Source organism: Musca autumnalis, unplaced genomic scaffold (genome assembly GCF_047663935.1).
Source record: "Musca autumnalis isolate F117 unplaced genomic scaffold, ASM4766393v1 scaffold_4, whole genome shotgun sequence".
NCBI lineage: Eukaryota > Metazoa > Arthropoda > Insecta > Diptera > Muscidae > Musca > Musca autumnalis.
Genome location: NW_027411977.1, coordinates 133818131 through 133836195, shown reverse-complemented (window position 1 = coordinate 133836195; position 18065 = coordinate 133818131). Strand labels below are relative to the sequence as shown.

At 34.6% G+C, this 18065-nt stretch overlaps 2 protein-coding genes across 2 annotated transcripts in view; both read right to left on the bottom strand.

Moving 5' to 3' along the window:
- Positions 1–16485, bottom strand: part of Tmc (Transmembrane channel-like) — a 168071-nt gene extending 151586 nt beyond the window's left edge. Inside the window, exon 1 of the mRNA XM_073983995.1 lies at positions 16252–16485. Within this exon, the coding sequence (XP_073840096.1) occupies positions 16252–16387 (136 nt within the window). The 5' untranslated portion in view covers positions 16388–16485. The remainder of the gene's footprint in view (positions 1–16251) is intronic.
- LOC141402519 (uncharacterized) overlaps positions 16461–18065 on the bottom strand; it is a 177546-nt gene continuing 175941 nt past the window's right edge. The window contains exon 4 of the mRNA XM_073983998.1: positions 16461–16506. The gene's annotated coding sequence lies outside the window, so the exon portion shown is untranslated. The remainder of the gene's footprint in view (positions 16507–18065) is intronic.

Here is an 18065-nt window from a genome sequence, read left to right as displayed (position 1 = left end):
CCGATTAAAGGTAGAAAATAAACTAGGAACAAACACAACACGGAAGTTGGACATTGGTAAGCTGCAATCACAACAGATAGCCACAGCATATTCCACTGAACTGGCCAAAATTAATTAAAGCACTCCTCGTTCCGATAACAAATATATACAACAACATATACTTGGACACAATAACATGTACAACAATATATACTTGGACACCAGAGACCTCAACCAGGGAATACATGATATTCGCAGGAATGTCATGCTGCTATCGAAAAGAAGAATGCGAGTAGCACACGATAAATATGTCGGTGGAACAGGAGACTGCAGGAAAGAGAGGGAGAAATATAGGAGCCAGAATGAAGTCCAAAAGTTCTACGCAAGAGTGGATTATCAAAGTAATTTGGTAACAGATACAGATAGTGTGCTCAGGATATGGAAAGGGAATTTTCCCAAATTGTGGCATCCAATAGTAGTGCAGACTAAGAATATACCACATATCCTATCTCAGAAAATGGTATTGAGTGTATTTCGCCAGCCCAAGATGAGGTAAAGACCAGGGTTTCGGAGTCGAGGTATTTTTGGTTCGACTCCGACCACAGACCAATTTTTGTCACATTAATAAAATATGAGCAAATTTTTAACTTTTTCGAATATTTGGGCCCATGTATGCAAATCTATTAGTTTTTCCGAACATATTCTTTAGAAAAGACATCCGTTCGAATATAATACTTAATTACAGAACATAAATATGAAATAAAATTCATATCTATATTGTTTCTACTGAATCTTACATTGGAAAATAGCAACAAAGTACAAGCACGAGAATATTCTGGGAGGACAGACATTGAAAATATAACATGAACACTTTTTAACTTTTAGGAGAGAGAGAGGAGGTGAAGGAGATAGCATTCTCCCTTCTTACCCATAAGAGCTAGAATTCTGAAATTTGGAAAGAGGGTCACTAATGGAGAGTTAGAAAGATGTACCAAAGGGTTATTGGAAATTCGAACTATAAGTGTACGAAAAGTACTAAAATTTACAAAATTTAGTACCAATTGTATATTTTGAACGGATATAGCTAGAACCATGGAATTTGGTATGGAAATCAAGGTTGGGAAGTGGTGTTGATGTAATTAAATGGTTTTGGAAAATCGTACTAATGTGTACGAAAAGTACGAAATGGTACTAAATTAAGTACAACTTGGATTTGGGTGAACGGATAGAGCTGGAATCCTGAAATTTGGAATGAGGGCCACTGATGAAGAGTAACAATGAAAGGTTTTTGGAAATTCGAACTATTAGGGTACGAAAAGTACGAAATGGTACTAAATTTAGTACAAATTGGATTTGGGTGAACAGATAGAGCTGGAATCCTGAAATTTGGAATGAGGGCCACTGATGAAGCGTAACAATGAAAGGTTTTTGGAAATTCGAACTATAAGGGTAAAAAGTACGAAATGGTACTAAATTTAGTACAATTTGAATTTGGGTGAACGGATTGGATTGGAATCCTGAAATTTAGAAAGAGGGTCACTAATGGAAAGTGACAAGGAACAGTTTTTGGCAATTCGAACTATATGTACATGAAAAATAACAAATGGTACTAAATTTAGTACAAATTGGATTTGGGTGAACATATAGAGCTGGTATCCCGAAATTTTGAATGAGGGTTACTGATGAAAAGTAACAATGTAAGGTTTTTGGAAATTCGAACTATAAGTGCACGAAAAGTACTAAATGGTACTAAATTTAGTACAGTTTGAAATTAGGTGAACAGATTGAGTTGGAATCCTGAAATTTGGAATGAGGGTCACAAATGGAAAGTAACAAAGAAAAGTTTTTGGAACTTCTAACTATAAGTACACGAAACGTACTAAATTTAGTACACTTTGGATTTGGGTGAACGCATAGAGCTGGAATCCTGAAATTTGGAATTAAGATTACTGTTGGAATCTAGAATTGAGATATGGAGGTAGCTTTGGAAAATCGTTCTGATGTGCACGAAGCAGTGCTAAATGGTACTAAATTCGATACAAGTTGTATTTGCGTGAACAGATTACTGTTGGAATGTAGGATTGATGAAGTTTTTGAATACGTACTTATGGAAAAGTTCTAAATTGAACTACATTGCAGATATATGAAAGTAGTTATTGGAAAGTCGTGTATGAAAAGTGCTATATAATTTGGACAAAAAACTACGAAATGGAAAAATATTTGTTAAGAAGATCATTCTGATATTTGAGATAAAGTTCGGAGTTTGCAAAATTTAACTGAATATTGTTCTATTGATTTTATGCTAACGCGAAGGTGTTTCTAAATAATGTACTGGAAGTATGTAGTTAAACGTGAGGTATTTTTATACCCTCCACCATAGTATGGAGGGTATATTAAGTTTGTCATTCCGTTTGTAACACATCCAACTAATCATTTGCGACCCTATAAAGTATATATATTCTTGATCAGGATAAAATTCTAAGACGATCTAGCCATGTCCGTCTGTCCGTCTGTTGTAATCACTCTAGCGTCCGCAATAATTGAGATAGAGTGCTGAAATTTTGCACCCGAGGGTCTTTTTTCCATAGGCAGGTCAAGTTCGAAGATGGGCTATATCGGTCCACTCTTTGGTATAGCCCCCATATAACGGTACCTCCGGATTTGAGGTATTTTGACGTTCTTCGCCACATTTGGGGACCGAATTAGCTATAATTTGGCAATTAGGGTTCCTAGTGATCAACAAATTTATATCCCAGAGGATATGGGCATAGGTCCATGTTTTGGTATAGTCCCCATATAACGGTACCTCCCGATTTTAGGTATTTTGAGAATTTGAGCCACAATTTTTAACCGAACTATCTGCCATTTGACATTTGAGGTTCTCAGTGGTCATAAAACATCTCTACGAAACATCGTCAACATAGGTCCATGTTTTGGTATAGCCCCCATATATCGGTGCCTCCCGATTTTCGGTATTTTAAGAATTTTAGTTACAATTTTTAACCAAACTAGCTGTAATTTGCCATTTGAGGTTCCCAGTGGTCATGAAATATCTCCACCAAACATTGTCAACATAGGACCATGTTTTGGTATAGCCCCCATATAACGGTACCTCCCGATTTTCGGTTTTTTGAGAATTTTAGCCACAATTTGTAACCGAACTATCTGCAATTTGATATTTGAGGTTCTCAGTGGTCATGAAACATCTCCACCAAACATCGTCAATATAGGTCCATGTTTTGGTATGGCCCCCTTATAACCGTATCTCCCGATTTTCGGTATTTTGAGCATTTTAGTTACAATTTCTAACCGAACTAGTTGTAATTTGACATTTGAGGTTCTCAGTGGTCATGAAACATCTCCACGAAACATCGTCAACATAGGTCCATGTTTTGGTATAGCCCCCATATATCGGTACCTCCCGATTTTCGGTATTTTGAGAATTTTAGCTACAATTTTTAACCGAACTAGCTGTAATTTGCCATTTGAGGTTCTCAGTGGTCACGAAACATCTCCACCAAACATCGTCAACATAGGTCTATGTTTTGGTATAGCCCACATATAACGGTACCTCCCGATTTTCGGTATTTTGAGAATTTTAGCTACAGTTTTTAACCGAAATAGCTGTAATTTGACATTTGAAGTTGTCAGTGGTCATAAAATATCTCCAACGAAACATCGTCAACATAGGTCCATGTTTTAGTATAGCCCCCATATAACGGTATCTCCCGATTTTCGGTATTTTGAGAATTTTAGCTGCAATTTTTAACCGAACTAGCGGTAATGATCGGTATTTTGAGAATTTTAGCTACAATTTTGTCTATTCAAAAATAATCGTCAATATATGTAGGTCCATGTTTTGGTATATCCCCCCATATAACTGTACCTCCCGATTTTCGGGAATTTTCAGTGGTCACGAAGTTTCTTCACTATAATTCGTCAACATGGGTCCATTTTTGAGGGTCTACATTGTTTTGATGAAACTACCCTCAATTTGACTCTTGAAGTTCCCTTGCAGCTATAAAACTTTTCCACCAAAAAAATTAAAGATAGGTTGACTCTTTGATATAGCCCCGTAGGTGGTACCGTTCACCTAGCTGAACACATTTTTTAGATTAGATCAGATAACACTGTGCAACAAAATGGAGGTGAAAGTCTGGGGCACGGAAAATTCCTCTTGGGGAAGAACGGCTTTGGTGAGTATATTATGAACCCCGAAGGACAGATCCGCTGTGAGTCGAACTTCCGCGTTATGGCGTGATGAAATTTTTGTTGGAGACCCTGTGGGCAATCAGGAATTAGCGTTATATATTTTTTCACTGTTGCTTAAGTGCTCTACAAACACAACAAACAAAGATATAATGCTAATTCATGATGGCTTACAGGGTCTCTTGCAAAGACTTCATCACGCCATAACCCGGAAGTTCGACTCACGGCGCATCTGTCCTTCGGGGTTTTTAATATACACACACCAAAGGCTTTCATCTCCAAAAGGAATTATCTCTGCCTTTACATTTGTGTTCACAGTGTAATTTAACCCTACGATCCATAACCAGGTACCCGGGTACTTTTTTGAACTTTAAAGTGCTGCTGTTCCTTTATTATTTAAGATATCAACATGAAACTCCGGATCATCAGAGATTTCGGCTAAACTTAGAGACTGGAAAGAACTTTATCAAATTTGGTTAAATATATTAACTAAAAAATGACTTTAAAGTTTTTGTATACGGGGGTCCATAACCAGGTACCCGGGTACTTTTTGAACTTTAAAGTGCTCCTGTTCCTTTATTATTGAAGATATCAACATGAAACTCCGGATCATTAGAGATTTCGGCTAAACTTAGAGACTGGAAAGAACTTTATCAAATTTGGTTAAATATATTAACTAAAAAATGACTTTAAATTTTTTGTATACGGGGGTCCATGACCAGGGTACCCGGGTACACAAATAAAAAAACTCAACATTTTCTACCTAAAACCACAAAACCAGTCCTTTTTTGTGGGCCTTTCTAGTCTAGAAAATGCTCATAGAAACCAATTTTAGTTTACAAACATGAAATTTGTACAGTTGAGATGTAAAAACTAAGCGATTTTAATAATTTGTACATATAAATATTATTTTATGTGAATATAAACGAAAACACTTCACTTGGGTACCCGGGTACCCTGGTTATGGACTCCCGTTCGTCCAGGTGGTTATGGATCGTAGGGTTAAGCAATAGCGGGAGGCAGTAGGAGTCTATCCACTGTCGAAAAGTTGTTCCACCTAACTTTTTGAAAGGACCCTAATTATTCCATTTTAATTAAGACTATTTTATGGTGGAGGGTATAAAAAGTTCGGCCCGGCCGAACTTAACGACTTTTTACTTGTTTAAATTTTTTTTTTTTTTTGTTTTTTATGTTAATTTGAAAACGTGGTTCAATGCGACAATTTTGCTAACTAGAAGGTTATTATCCCCTGATAATAAAAAGGCTTAAATTGAAATGCATCAAAAAATGTGCCGTTATATACGGTTAACATACCCGCGCACATTAAGTAAAATTTTTTGTAAAATAGTTTTTTTCTAACCTTTCATGCCACAAATTCCGTGCAAATGTGCATAAAATCTTCAAAATATCTCTTCTAATAAAAGTGGATTAAAGTAAACATTTTTTAAATGAAACTTTTGTATCCTCTGAGTATACAAGGTCCAAATTTAAAGAAAATTTGGCAATATAGATTTGTTCTATTTTTAAAATACACTAAGTCGAGGGGTACCGTTATATGGTGATATACGAATTTTTGTGGCCATTTCGAATTCCGAAAATTAGGTTCGTAGAATTTTCGGCATTCGTAGAATTTTCGGGTTCTTGGCGAAACCGCTGAAGCTAGAACCTTGAATTGTTGTGAAAGGGTGAGATAAAGTTTAGTGTTTGTAAACTCGTACTGGAAGGGAATGCTGTGTTAGTGAAGGGGTAAAACCAGAAGTCAAGTCTGAAATTAGCAATATGAGTAGCTGTTGGTGTATGTCTGTGATATGAGGTCGTATTTTTGGTAATTCGAAATAAAAAATATAGTTGGGGTGCGATACGGCAGATATTTTTTTGTTGGGAAATTCTAACTGCAGTATTAAAAGGAATGTCTGTGATATGAGGTCGTAGTTTTGGTAATTCGAAATAAAAAATATAGTTGGGGTGCGATACGGCAGATATTTTTTTGTTGGGAAATTCTAACTACAGTATACATTATTAAAAGGAATTAAATCAATTAAATGTTGATATTAAAAATAGGTTTTAGTACAACAGAATCGCCAGTGTTCATCTCTTCTATATAAAATATTGTTCATATATATTTTATTCCCTTTCCGCATACGAAGTAGCGGGCATTTGCTAGTTACATTATATAATCATTTGATTCTAGATGCCGATTTCCCGCTGATGATTTCAACTATGAGGACAATTTGTTTTATTTCACAACTAAGGAGAAGCGTTCAACTACGTTTCTATATATTTCTCCTTTTTAAAAGTGTGACTATTTACAAATTATTTCAATCAGTTTTTTCTTTTATTAAAGTGTGTTATGTATTTCTTTGGAATTTTGTATGTACCTATGTGTTTGTTGTTCTTTTGCCTTTCAATAAACAACCTCAATATTTGTGTGTATAGAGCAGGGTCGCCCATCTCTATACTGAGGGCGCCCACTGAGTTGTTTTGCATTTGCTATTCTCTCTCATTCACAGTGTACGTGTGCAAAAACGATCATTTGGTTGTTGTTTATTCACCTATACATAAACACTTGCTTTAGTTTGATGGAATTCTCTTGGGCGACGCTGGTATAGAGATAGCCAGTGAGTTCTTACTGAGAGCAAGTGAGCACACATTTCATCGTGTTTTACATTGAATTTTACGCTCCCTTGCTCTCAGTAAGCGCCCACTGGTGCATGTGTTTGTTTTTTTGTGCCTTTTGGGTTTGTATTTTTTTGCACCCAAACATTTAAAATGTTTGCACCCAAACATATATATCTTTGCACCCAAACATAAATATCTTTGCACCCAAACATATATATGTTTACACCCAAACATATATTTGTTTCCACTTAAACATATATTTGTTTGCAGACCCAAACATATATTATGTTTGGGACTGTTGCAAACATATATATGTTTGCTGCAAAATATGTTTGGGACATATGTTAGAGAGGCCATTTTTTTTGCGTGTAGAAATCGTTAGAACATACCGATAAATATCGATGGAAAGACAAATTGTCAAATAATATACATATTTTAGTATTTATTAATGTATTTTTAAGTTAAAAATATTATTTCTTCGCAATTACGAATATAAAACGCGCAAAGGAAGAAAAATATCTTCTTTTGGAAGGAAGGTGCCTACAATTAGTGTCTGCAAGTTGGGATACTTGCAATGCGAAACCCAGGTGTAACTACAACTTCAAAAACGTCAAGTGTGTATGTGAGTACTTCTAGGAGGTAAAGGGAACAATACACGATTTTCATATATTTTCGTGGTTTTATTCCAGGATATGAAGAAATATATCATTAGCCTCCACCGTAATAGCTCGGCGAAACAAAATATAGAATATCCCCAATTTATCAATTTATGGTTTTGAAGTGGACAAGAACTTGTCTCAACAGAAGCTGCATTATTTATGTTTACCACAGTTTCATATTTCTAACGTATTACTGTCATAAAATATTTAATAGATGTATGTAAGGATCATTGGTCAAAAGGTCACTTCCTATTATAGTGAATTGATATAAAAATTATAAATTTGGTAAAATCCTTCCTATATATATGTAAAGCGCTGTTTTATTTTTTCTAACTACAAAGGTAGGGTCATATTTTGGGTTGTGGCGCTTTGAACAGCGCAATAAAAAGAAGAGCTTGAACTTTGAAGTTTCACATAATTAAGCCAATTCGGTGATGTTCGTGGATCCACGTTACCGCCATTTGAATCATTTATTCATTGCACGCCCGTATTAAATGGAATTTCTGATGACCTTTAGTTCGGAAATCGGAACTTATAGCATTTTGGCTTCAATACGGCATTAAAGCCAACGAACGCCTCTTAGAAAGATAGTGTTAAGGGAATTTGTATAAGTCGTACATAACAGTACCACACTTGAGTTCTTTTGAAGCGTTAGCTTACGATTTTCCTCTTTAATAAGTAAGACAAAGGTTAGCGCAGTCTTAATTGATGATAAATATCGTCCAAGGGAAAGTTATGAGTTAATCGAAGTTCTAAAATTTTCCCTTTGGTGGTATTTATGCAGCTTCAATAAAATCTGCGCTGGCGAAAGCACAACAGTGGCGAAGCTGACCCATGTTACCATACATAGTTAATCCTTATGTAAACGCTTTAAGGCGATTTTTCTCAATAAGGCAGAATTTACCTTGTGTACCCACCTCATGAACATAACATATGCTCATATAAAAACGCCGATTTTAAAAGAAATCAGCAAAATATTGCAATAATGTTCTGTCGTTAAAACTTAACTACAACTTTTTTTTTTGGTTGTTAACTTAACAATAATTTTCGGTAATTAACGACAAAATTTACCGACAAAAATCGTTAAAATTGATATACAGAATAGCACTTACCGAATATTATCGTTAACTACCGACATTCGTCGTTAATTCTGTCGTTAAGGAGTTACAGAATCGCACTACAGGTTTTAAAATGGATATAAGCCAACAGTTTAGAATTCTTCGAGAGCCTTAAGCCCAATAAAACCCTTTTTCATAATTTTTTTCCTAAAAACTACGAAATGTTTGTGATAGATTTTTCCCTTTATCTGAAAGAGCATAACTTACCCCCAGTTTATGTATTTCGAAACGAAAATGTGTGCGCATGAAAGACACCCAAACTTTAGTTTTTGAAATATTATTTCATTTGCTTTTGCTTCAAAACAAAAAACAAATTTGAAATACACACTCAAATTTGGTAGTTTTTCTTCCGCATTCGTTTTCTTATCGACATACATAAACAGGCCCTTAATCTACATTCTGAAAATTTGTTGAAAAATATTAAAAAGCTTTGTGCAAATGGCCGTCTACGAAACCCTGTTTTTATTAAAGCTTTTTGCGGTGCCCATGTAGCTCGAAAACGAATAAACCGATCAGCATATATTTTTGTGGGATCATGAAGAACTTAATAAACTTGTACATAAGCGAAACGGAATTAAAAAATATCCATTTTTGAAAAAATTTTGAACTGTGAATATCAACATTTCGATTTTAACTAAATAAGTATATAATTAAAAAAAATTAAGTAACAGTGTTTTATTTATAAATGCACTTAAAAGTAGAAAATAATTTTTCATGATGGAATCTCTTAAATAAAACGCTTGCATTTGAATTAAAAATTGTGACAATATTGAACGGCAAGCGTTTTATTTGAGAGATTCCATCATGAAAAATTATTTTCTACTTTTAAGTGCATTTATAAATAAAACACTGTTACTTAATTTTTTTTTAATTATATACTTATTTTTTAGTTTTTAGTGCATTTAAAAATAGAACACTGAAACTTATTAATTTTATAATTATTTTTAATTTTTTTGTAAATACATTTTTAAGATTTCCAATTTAGGACGAAAATGTAGATACAAACTTTAAAATGCCTGAAATTGGGTGGTATCATTTATAGGGGCTATATCAAAACCTGGAACTATGTCCACAATTTTTGGTGGAGAAGTTGGGAACTCGAAATCAAGGTTACAGCCATTTCGGCCCAAAAATTAAGACAAAAAACCCTTGAAATCGGGTGGAGCCGTAATATGGGGCCTATACCATTTAAAAATAGAACACTGAAACTTATTAATTTTATAATTATTTTTAATTTTTTTGTAAATACATTTTTAAGATTTCCAATTTAGGACGAAAATGTACATACAAACTTTAAAATACCTGAAATTGGGTGGTATCATTTATAGGGGCTATATCAAAACCTGGAACTATGTCCACAATTTTTGGTGGAGAAGTTGGGAACTCGAAATCAAGATTACAGCCATTTCGGCCCAAAAATTAAGACAAAAAACCCTTGAAATCGGGTGGAGCCGTAATATGGGGCCTATACCATTTAAAAATAGAACACTGAAACTTATTAATTTTATAATTATTTTTAATTTTTTTGTAAATACATTTTTAAGATTTCCAATTTAGGACGAAAATGTAGATACAAACTTTAAAATGCCTGAAATTGGGTGGTATAATTTATAGGGGCTATATCAAAACCTGGAACTATGTCCACAATTTTTGGTGGAGAAGTTGGGAACTCGAAATCAAGGTTACAGCCATTTCGGCCCAAAAATTAAGACAAAAAACCCTTGAAATCGGGTGGAGCCGTAATATGGGGCCTATACCAACACCTGGACCTACGTCACAATTTTTGGTGGAGAAATTTCTGTACCACTGGGATCTCCAAATGCCAAGTTACACGCAATTCGGTATAAAAATGAAGATAAAATCCTTAAAACACTTGAAATCGGGCGGTACCGCTAAATGGGGGCTATACCAAAACCTGGACCTATGTCCATAATTTTTAATGGGTACGTTTCTGTACCATTGGAAACCCTAGCTGTCAAAAACAGCAAATACGGGCTTAAAATAACGATAAAATACCTTAAATCGAGTGGTACCGCTGGATGGGAGCTACAGGAAAAAGTGGACCCATATTGGTTTTGGTTTCATATTCATGTATTGTCACCCAAATCTGAAAATTGTGCAAAGTTTTAGTTCGATTGGTCAACTACAACTGTGTGAAAAATGAGCTACCAGCTTTGAAAAGCAAATTAGATATAAAACTGTAAAACAGTGTAAAAATGGACCAATATTGGTTTTGATTTCATATTCATCCATATCTGAAAAGTGTGCAAAGTTTTAGTTCGCTTGGTCAATTACAACTGTGTTAAAAATGAGTTACCAGATTTGAAAAGCATGTAAAATTGAACACTGTACAACACTGTAAAAATGGACCAATATTGGTTTTGATTTCATATTCATGTATTGTCATCCAAATCTAAAAAGTTTGCAAAGTTTTAGTTCGATTGGTCAACTGCAACTGTGTGAAAAATGAGTTACCAGATTTGAAAAGCAAAATACCGGAAATCGGGTGGTACCGTTATATGGGGGCTATAGGAAAAAATGGACCCATATTGATTTTGGTTTCATATTCACGTATTGTCATCTAAATCTGAAAATTGTGCAAAGTTTTACTTCGATTGGTCAACTGCAACCGTTTTAAAAACCAGTTACCAGATTTGAAAAGGGGGTAAAGTTAGACACCGTAAAAACACTGTAAGAATGGACCAATATTGCTTTTGATTTCATATTCCAAATCTGAAATGTGTGCAAATTTTAAGTTCGATTGGTCAACTGCAACTGTGTGAAAAATTAGTTACCAGATTTGAAAAGCGAATTAGATAAAACACTGTAAAACAGTGTAAGGATGGACCAATATTGGTTTTGATTTCATATTCATGTATTGTCGTCCAAATCTGAAAAGTGTGCAAAGTTTCAGTTCGATTGGTCAACTCCAACCTTGTTAAAAATGTGTTACCAGATTTGAACTAAACACACACCAAAGCAAGTTAAATAAAACACTGTAAAAAACACTGTAAAAATGGATAGTTTTTACGCCATATTTTTTTAAAGTCTGTCGCTTAACTACAAATTTTTTATATGTATAATAATCCCACAAAAACATATGAAGATTGGATCATCCGTAGGGTGTCCAAAAAACCGGTTTTTATAAACAAAACGGTTTTCGGTTAACCGAAATTTTCAACTTTTTTTAAAACCGGTTTTCTGTTTTCAAAAATTTTCAAAACCGGTTAACCCGTTTAAACCGGTTTTGTAAAATAGGTATAAAATTGTTCATAATTGATAAATATTTGATTTAAAATAAGCGGAAAGGGGTGAATTAAGTAAAACGACTTCGTTATTATATAATTATCTCATAATATTCCTGTTTTTTGACATTCAACCTCAAAGTGGGGACAGTAAAATTAAGACTATTTCAGTTTGTGCTCGAAAAATTGTAAAAACCCACAAAATTGTGCCAAAAGAATTGAGTTTACATTTTATTAACTCTGGATTCTCCCTTATGTGTTGAGAACCTCAAATTATCGTGCCGGAATCAAATATGTATTTTGTTATCGTTACCCTTTTACAACCTTAAATCCGACAAGTTCATAGTTTACTGTACTAATTCAAAAACATATGAGTAACGTCCCAGCAAACCAAATCTCGGATGTCCGACATATCGAAACAATTTCGGAAGCAAAATCGTTCAGATTTCGTATCGATTTCTATACGATTTTTCGTAGGGGAATGCGTTCAGATTTCGTTCCGATTTCGGAGAAAATGTCGGAAGTAAATTTCCCTTCGAATTTGCTAATGTTTTTCTTCCGATTTCGTTACGAATTCGGATCGATATGTCGGAAACAAATTTCCCTTTGCACAACAACCACCTTTTGTTTATATCTAACAAGCAACATTTTAGTTTGTTGTCGAAAAACAAAATGGTTGGTTATAAAATTCGCATATACAATTTTTAAATATTTTAAATATAAATGCAACATATAATAATTCAATGTAGTGCTGATAGACTCAACATATTCGTACAAAAAGTTTACATTGTTCTACTATAATTACAAAATGATAACAACAGTGAAAATCTTTAGATATCTTTGAAATTATAATCTTCCAATAAAAAAACATAAGAAAGAAAATTTATCAATAAAAAACAGGCATCAGAGAAAAATTTTTTCCTTCGATAATCACACGCAATTATTGCAAAATTGTTCAGAAATCTTTACGAAAGTTCGGAAAGTACCTTAGATTTTCATACGACATTATTCCGAAATCGTGCAGAAATCTGTACGAAAATTCGGAGGAAGAAATTCGAATTCCGAATTTCCCAAGGATTTTCTTCCGATTTCGTTGCGAATTCTGACCGAAATCGATCCGATTTCGCTCCGACATTTCGTTCCGAAATTATGTCAACCACTTCATACAACTTTCGTTAAGATATCGTTACGATTTCGGATCAGATATCGGACGTAACGTCCGAAATTTGTTCCGATTTCGTTACGATATCGGTACGATTGGTTTGCTGGGGTCATTCAAACTACCTTGTGATATTAAGTATACGCAGTTTTTTCATAGATCGTTCAATTGAACTAGATTGGCACAACTATACATTTTACACAAAATATTTTTGAAATTTAAAGGTATCTGATATTTAAAACTCTGCCCGTTCCTTGTGGTAGTTAAGTTTAGTTTACTTTCAAGAATACAATTTTAATTTAATATTATAAATATTACCGTTTTTTTAAAACCGGTTAACCGACACAATTAACCGGTTTTTTCGGTTAACCGAAAATGGCGTTTTTGGCGAAAACCGGTTTCGGTTTTGTAACTCAAAACCGGGTAACCGGTTAACCGGTTTCGGTTTTGGACACCCTAATCATCCGTTTTCGAGCTACATTGGACACTGCATTCCAAAATGTCATTTTGAGAAAACCGCGTTTCAAACTTCGATGTTACATACAAAACGCTCATATCTCAGCTAATTTTTGTCCAATCGACTCCAAATTTTTGCAACATAGCCTTTCTCCCTGTTCTTTAAAATAAACAAATAAAATAATATGCCTGAAGATCGGCCTAACCACCCGTGAAACGTAGCAAAATGGTTGGATGCATGGGACTTCGGTAGACTCCTAATTTTACAATGTATCTCTTAGCTCTAAACAGCTCAACTCGAAAGAGAACTAATTAAATATCACTATAAATGACCTTTGCCTTAACAAGGTAAAAAAAAAAAAACAAATAAAAAAATGTTCACTTTGTATAATTTGTAAGTGGACATAACCCCTTAAAATCGATCGATTTTGATGTCCATACCAACATTTTCGGAAGAACATTTCTGTAGATTTTTTTTATGTAGAAAATCTGATCTTGTGTTTATTTTTCAATTCAAGAACAAAAAGAACTTGGAAGAAACTGAGCTAAAAGAACAAAATAATCTACTAAAAGATTCTTCATTCCATTTATTTGAAAACATTTCATCTCAAAATTATGAAACAATCTCGCCAAACAAAGATATAAAGCTACTTAATCAAGCATTATTGGGGGTCAATAAAACAATCTTTACGTCATAACTCAGAAGCTTCTTCTATGGATCTTTTGGAATTCTTAATATATTTAATAGGGGCTTTCATTCCAAACATGAATTTCTACCCCCAGACATTGATTTCCATTTTATGTCATAGTGAAATCAGTAAGATTTCCCATAGCGACCACAATGTTCTTCATATGAGTCCTTTAATAAAAGGCAAGGTGACATCTAACAAAAGACAAGATCAGAAGATCAGTAGACTTTTGTGAGAAGGCCAGTAGATCTTCTGACAGAAGACTTATATAAAAGACGTTAAATGTCCAATTATAATTCGATTGTCATAGAACATAATTTTTTCTTGCAACAAAAATAAAGGATCAATTGGACCAAAAATATTCTGGATATGCAATTTGTAATCAAAATATACATATATGAAAAAACCAGACTTCAAATAACAGTAAATATCATGTGAATCGTTCTCTGAATTTGTATGGTATACCGTTTGCTTATATGTTTTTTAGCTTTCCTTTAAAATAAATAATGATTTTTGAAAATAATTGGTGTCCTGAATTTAATATTATATTTTTATATTGTAGAAAAAAATTGCCCGGAGTCGAGTTATTTTTTTCGACTCAGACTCCGACTCCAGCAAAATTGTTCGACTCTGACTCGTAGACTCCGACTCCGAAACCCTGCCAAAGACAGCACTGAACCGGCTAAAGAATAACAAAGTAGCAAGAGGCGGTAGCTTACCAGCCGAGCTGTTCAAAACCGGAGGCGATACGCTGATGCAGCAGCAGGAAGAACGCGTACGAAACGATCGGAAGGAGATAAGGCTGTGTGCTCATAATACAGGGGCATAAGTCCAATCCCTATGCATATAAGGTTGTGTCTGGGAAATTAAAGCCTATGGTCTGTGAAATTATTGGACAATACCAATGCGGCTTTAGACCAGCATAACTACCACTGATCTGATATTTACCTTGTGGCTAAACCTGGAGAGGATCCAAGAGATGCAGATCCACACTTATTATCTTTTTGTCGACTACAAAGCAATTAAAATAGAAAAAAACTCTCCGAAAAGTTTAGCCTAAAGGAAATAGCCTTTTGTGTGACCACTTCAACATTCTGCAGGAAAAGGTTATACGCAATGCAAATGTCAAAAGAAAGGACACAATATACACCAATAGCCACATGTTACATGCTTATACCGAAGACATTGTCATCATGCGTCGTTTAGTAAAAGAAGTAACTGATACATCTAACAAAGTTGAAAGAGCAGCTGCTAAAGTGAACGGCGACAAGACCTAGTTGATATTGTCAACGCGCAGTGCGTCCACAGAACTCGGATAAACAACATCAGTTGTGAAATAAGAAGAATAGTATTGGCCTAAGTAAGCAGTTTTAAAACAAAACCGCCTCGTCAAATAAAAATATCACTTTACAAAATATTGATACTACCCGTGCTAATGTATGGTTCCGAAGCCTGGGTACTTGCGCAAATTGATAAAGCAGTGGTTGGTGTATTTGAGAGAAAAATTCTTCGAGAGATTTACGGTTCAATATGCGTTGGCGGTGAATATCAACGTCGTATGAGCTGTATCGGTTATACAACGATGATCAATCCGCTAAAAAGACGTATAAATACGGGCCGCATCGCTGTACATCCTGAAATGGTAGGACAAGGCTTCGATATAGTAAACAGCATTTCAAATTATAAAAGTGAATTAGTGAATCTTTTCTTAGTTCGACATATTGGACAAATGTTAAAATTAGGACTTACTTAGTAAGTAAAATCAAGTTTTGAATCACTGTGTGCCGGCGACGTCCATTATGGAAACACATTACAACGTTTACAACAAATTGGAATCTAGCTCCAAACATTGATAAGTTTGAATACAAACTTTTTAATGTGTCTGTTATATTTAAAAATTATTGAAAGACTATTCGATCTAAAAAGTCCATCATCTTTTAAATTCATTTAGCATTTTGTTACCTCGTAAAAGATAGATGGCCAAATTTAATAGCCACTTTAATACAAAATAGTTGAATTTGTTACGTGTTTCTTTTGCATGTATCTCCTCTTACAATTTTATTGCTGCTTTGTTTTTATCTTATATCTACTTTGTAGGACACTTTTCTTTTGTCATACCTGAACTTGTTGTATAAACGCTGGAGCGTCTACGCTCAGCATTATCCAAAACGTGATCCATTGGACTGGAAGCTCTGCGTGAATTGCGACTGCTGCTTTTCCTGCGATAGCCACGTACACTGGCACGTCTTTGCATTATAGCTGACACGGACACTGAATAGTCTTCTTCATCGTCAATATCTTCGTCATTGTCTTCATCGTTATTATCCGTATTAGCAGTGTGAATACTGAAGCCAGGACTTTGAAGAGGAAAATCTATAAAGAAGAAGAAACAAAATAAATGAATGAAATTCGCCATTAGAAAATAACTGTTTGAAGTTGAATGCACAGCTGTAACAAAATAAGAACACAAAAAGAAATTACTGTAATTTCGGTTATGGTTCAGAACATATTTAATTTTTGCATTTGCTTTGTATATATGTATCAGTTTTTTGTGTGGATTTGGGTCTGTTGCCATTAAAACATGCAAATGATTGTGATTTTCCGTTTTGCTTTTTTTTTTTCTCATGAGATTGCTTTGAATATCCAATGGATTTGAATTCCTTTAGGCGTCTTCTTTTTTATCGCCATTCCATTTCGGTTGTATTCGTTTTCTTGGTATTATTTGTCTGCCATTAGTGGAAAGAACGATTCAAAATGTTGCATTCATGTGTTACATTTTAATGTCTGCTAAATACGTGACATTCAAGGAAAAGCAAATAGGATTTTTATGTTAGTTTAGTCTGGTCCCCCTTCCATTTTTTGTCTGCAAATCAAATTTTATTTTAGCTATATATACTGGCAATAGATTTGAGTGGTGAGAAATATACATACATACATATGCTTGTGTACAAATAACGAATTTTAGTTATGCTTTTTGTCAAATACACACAAGTTCCACCACTTATTTGAGGTAATACGTGTATCTCAATGCCAACACATACACATACTCTTAAAGCTAATGACTTACCGTTAAACACAATGTGGACACAAAATTCGAGAAGTTGGACATTTCTGTTTCACCGAGATTGGTGGATGTTTGACTAGTATTCCTATTTATGGTATTTATACCCTACACCACTATGTGGGGAGGGTATTATAAGTTGGTTTTGGCCAAAAAGTTTGTAACGCATCGAAATAATGGTCGCAGACCCATACTTATATATACTAAAATGAATGTCTCGACGAGCTGAGTCGATCTGGCTATGTGTGTCCGTCCGTCAGTCCGTCCGTCCGTCCGTCTGTCCGTCTGTCCGTCTGTCCATCTAAACCTTGTAATCACGCTACAGGTCGCAATTTTGATCGGATCGTCACGAAATTTTGGATGTTGATGGGGGTCCCGGAGGGGAAGAAGCCTATTGATTTTGGCGATGGTCGGATAATATTTAGGGGTCGGAAAGGGCAAAAAACTTAGGTGGATAAAAAGACAAGGTTTTTTCCCAAAGCCAATATCTCAGCTTCCATACGGGGTATACCAAAAGCAAAACCTGACAATGAAAGTAGAAAATATCACCTTTCTAATGATGTAAAGTTAGTGCTCGTAGGTTATCAAACAACGAAGATATCACAATACTAGCAAATAAACCCCCAATTTTCATTTTTGCGATTTTAATTATAATGACGAATATCACAGCTTTGGTTGAAAACTTTCCAAAAGCAAAGTCTGACTATGAAGGTATATGATCCCGTCTTTACAATGATGCAAACTAGGTCGGCGTAGATAACCAAATAACGGAGATATCGCAATAGTCGGTAATACATCCCATTTATCCATTTTTTTTTAAATCACGCTACAGGTCCCAATTTTGATCGAATCGTCACGAAATTTTGAGGGT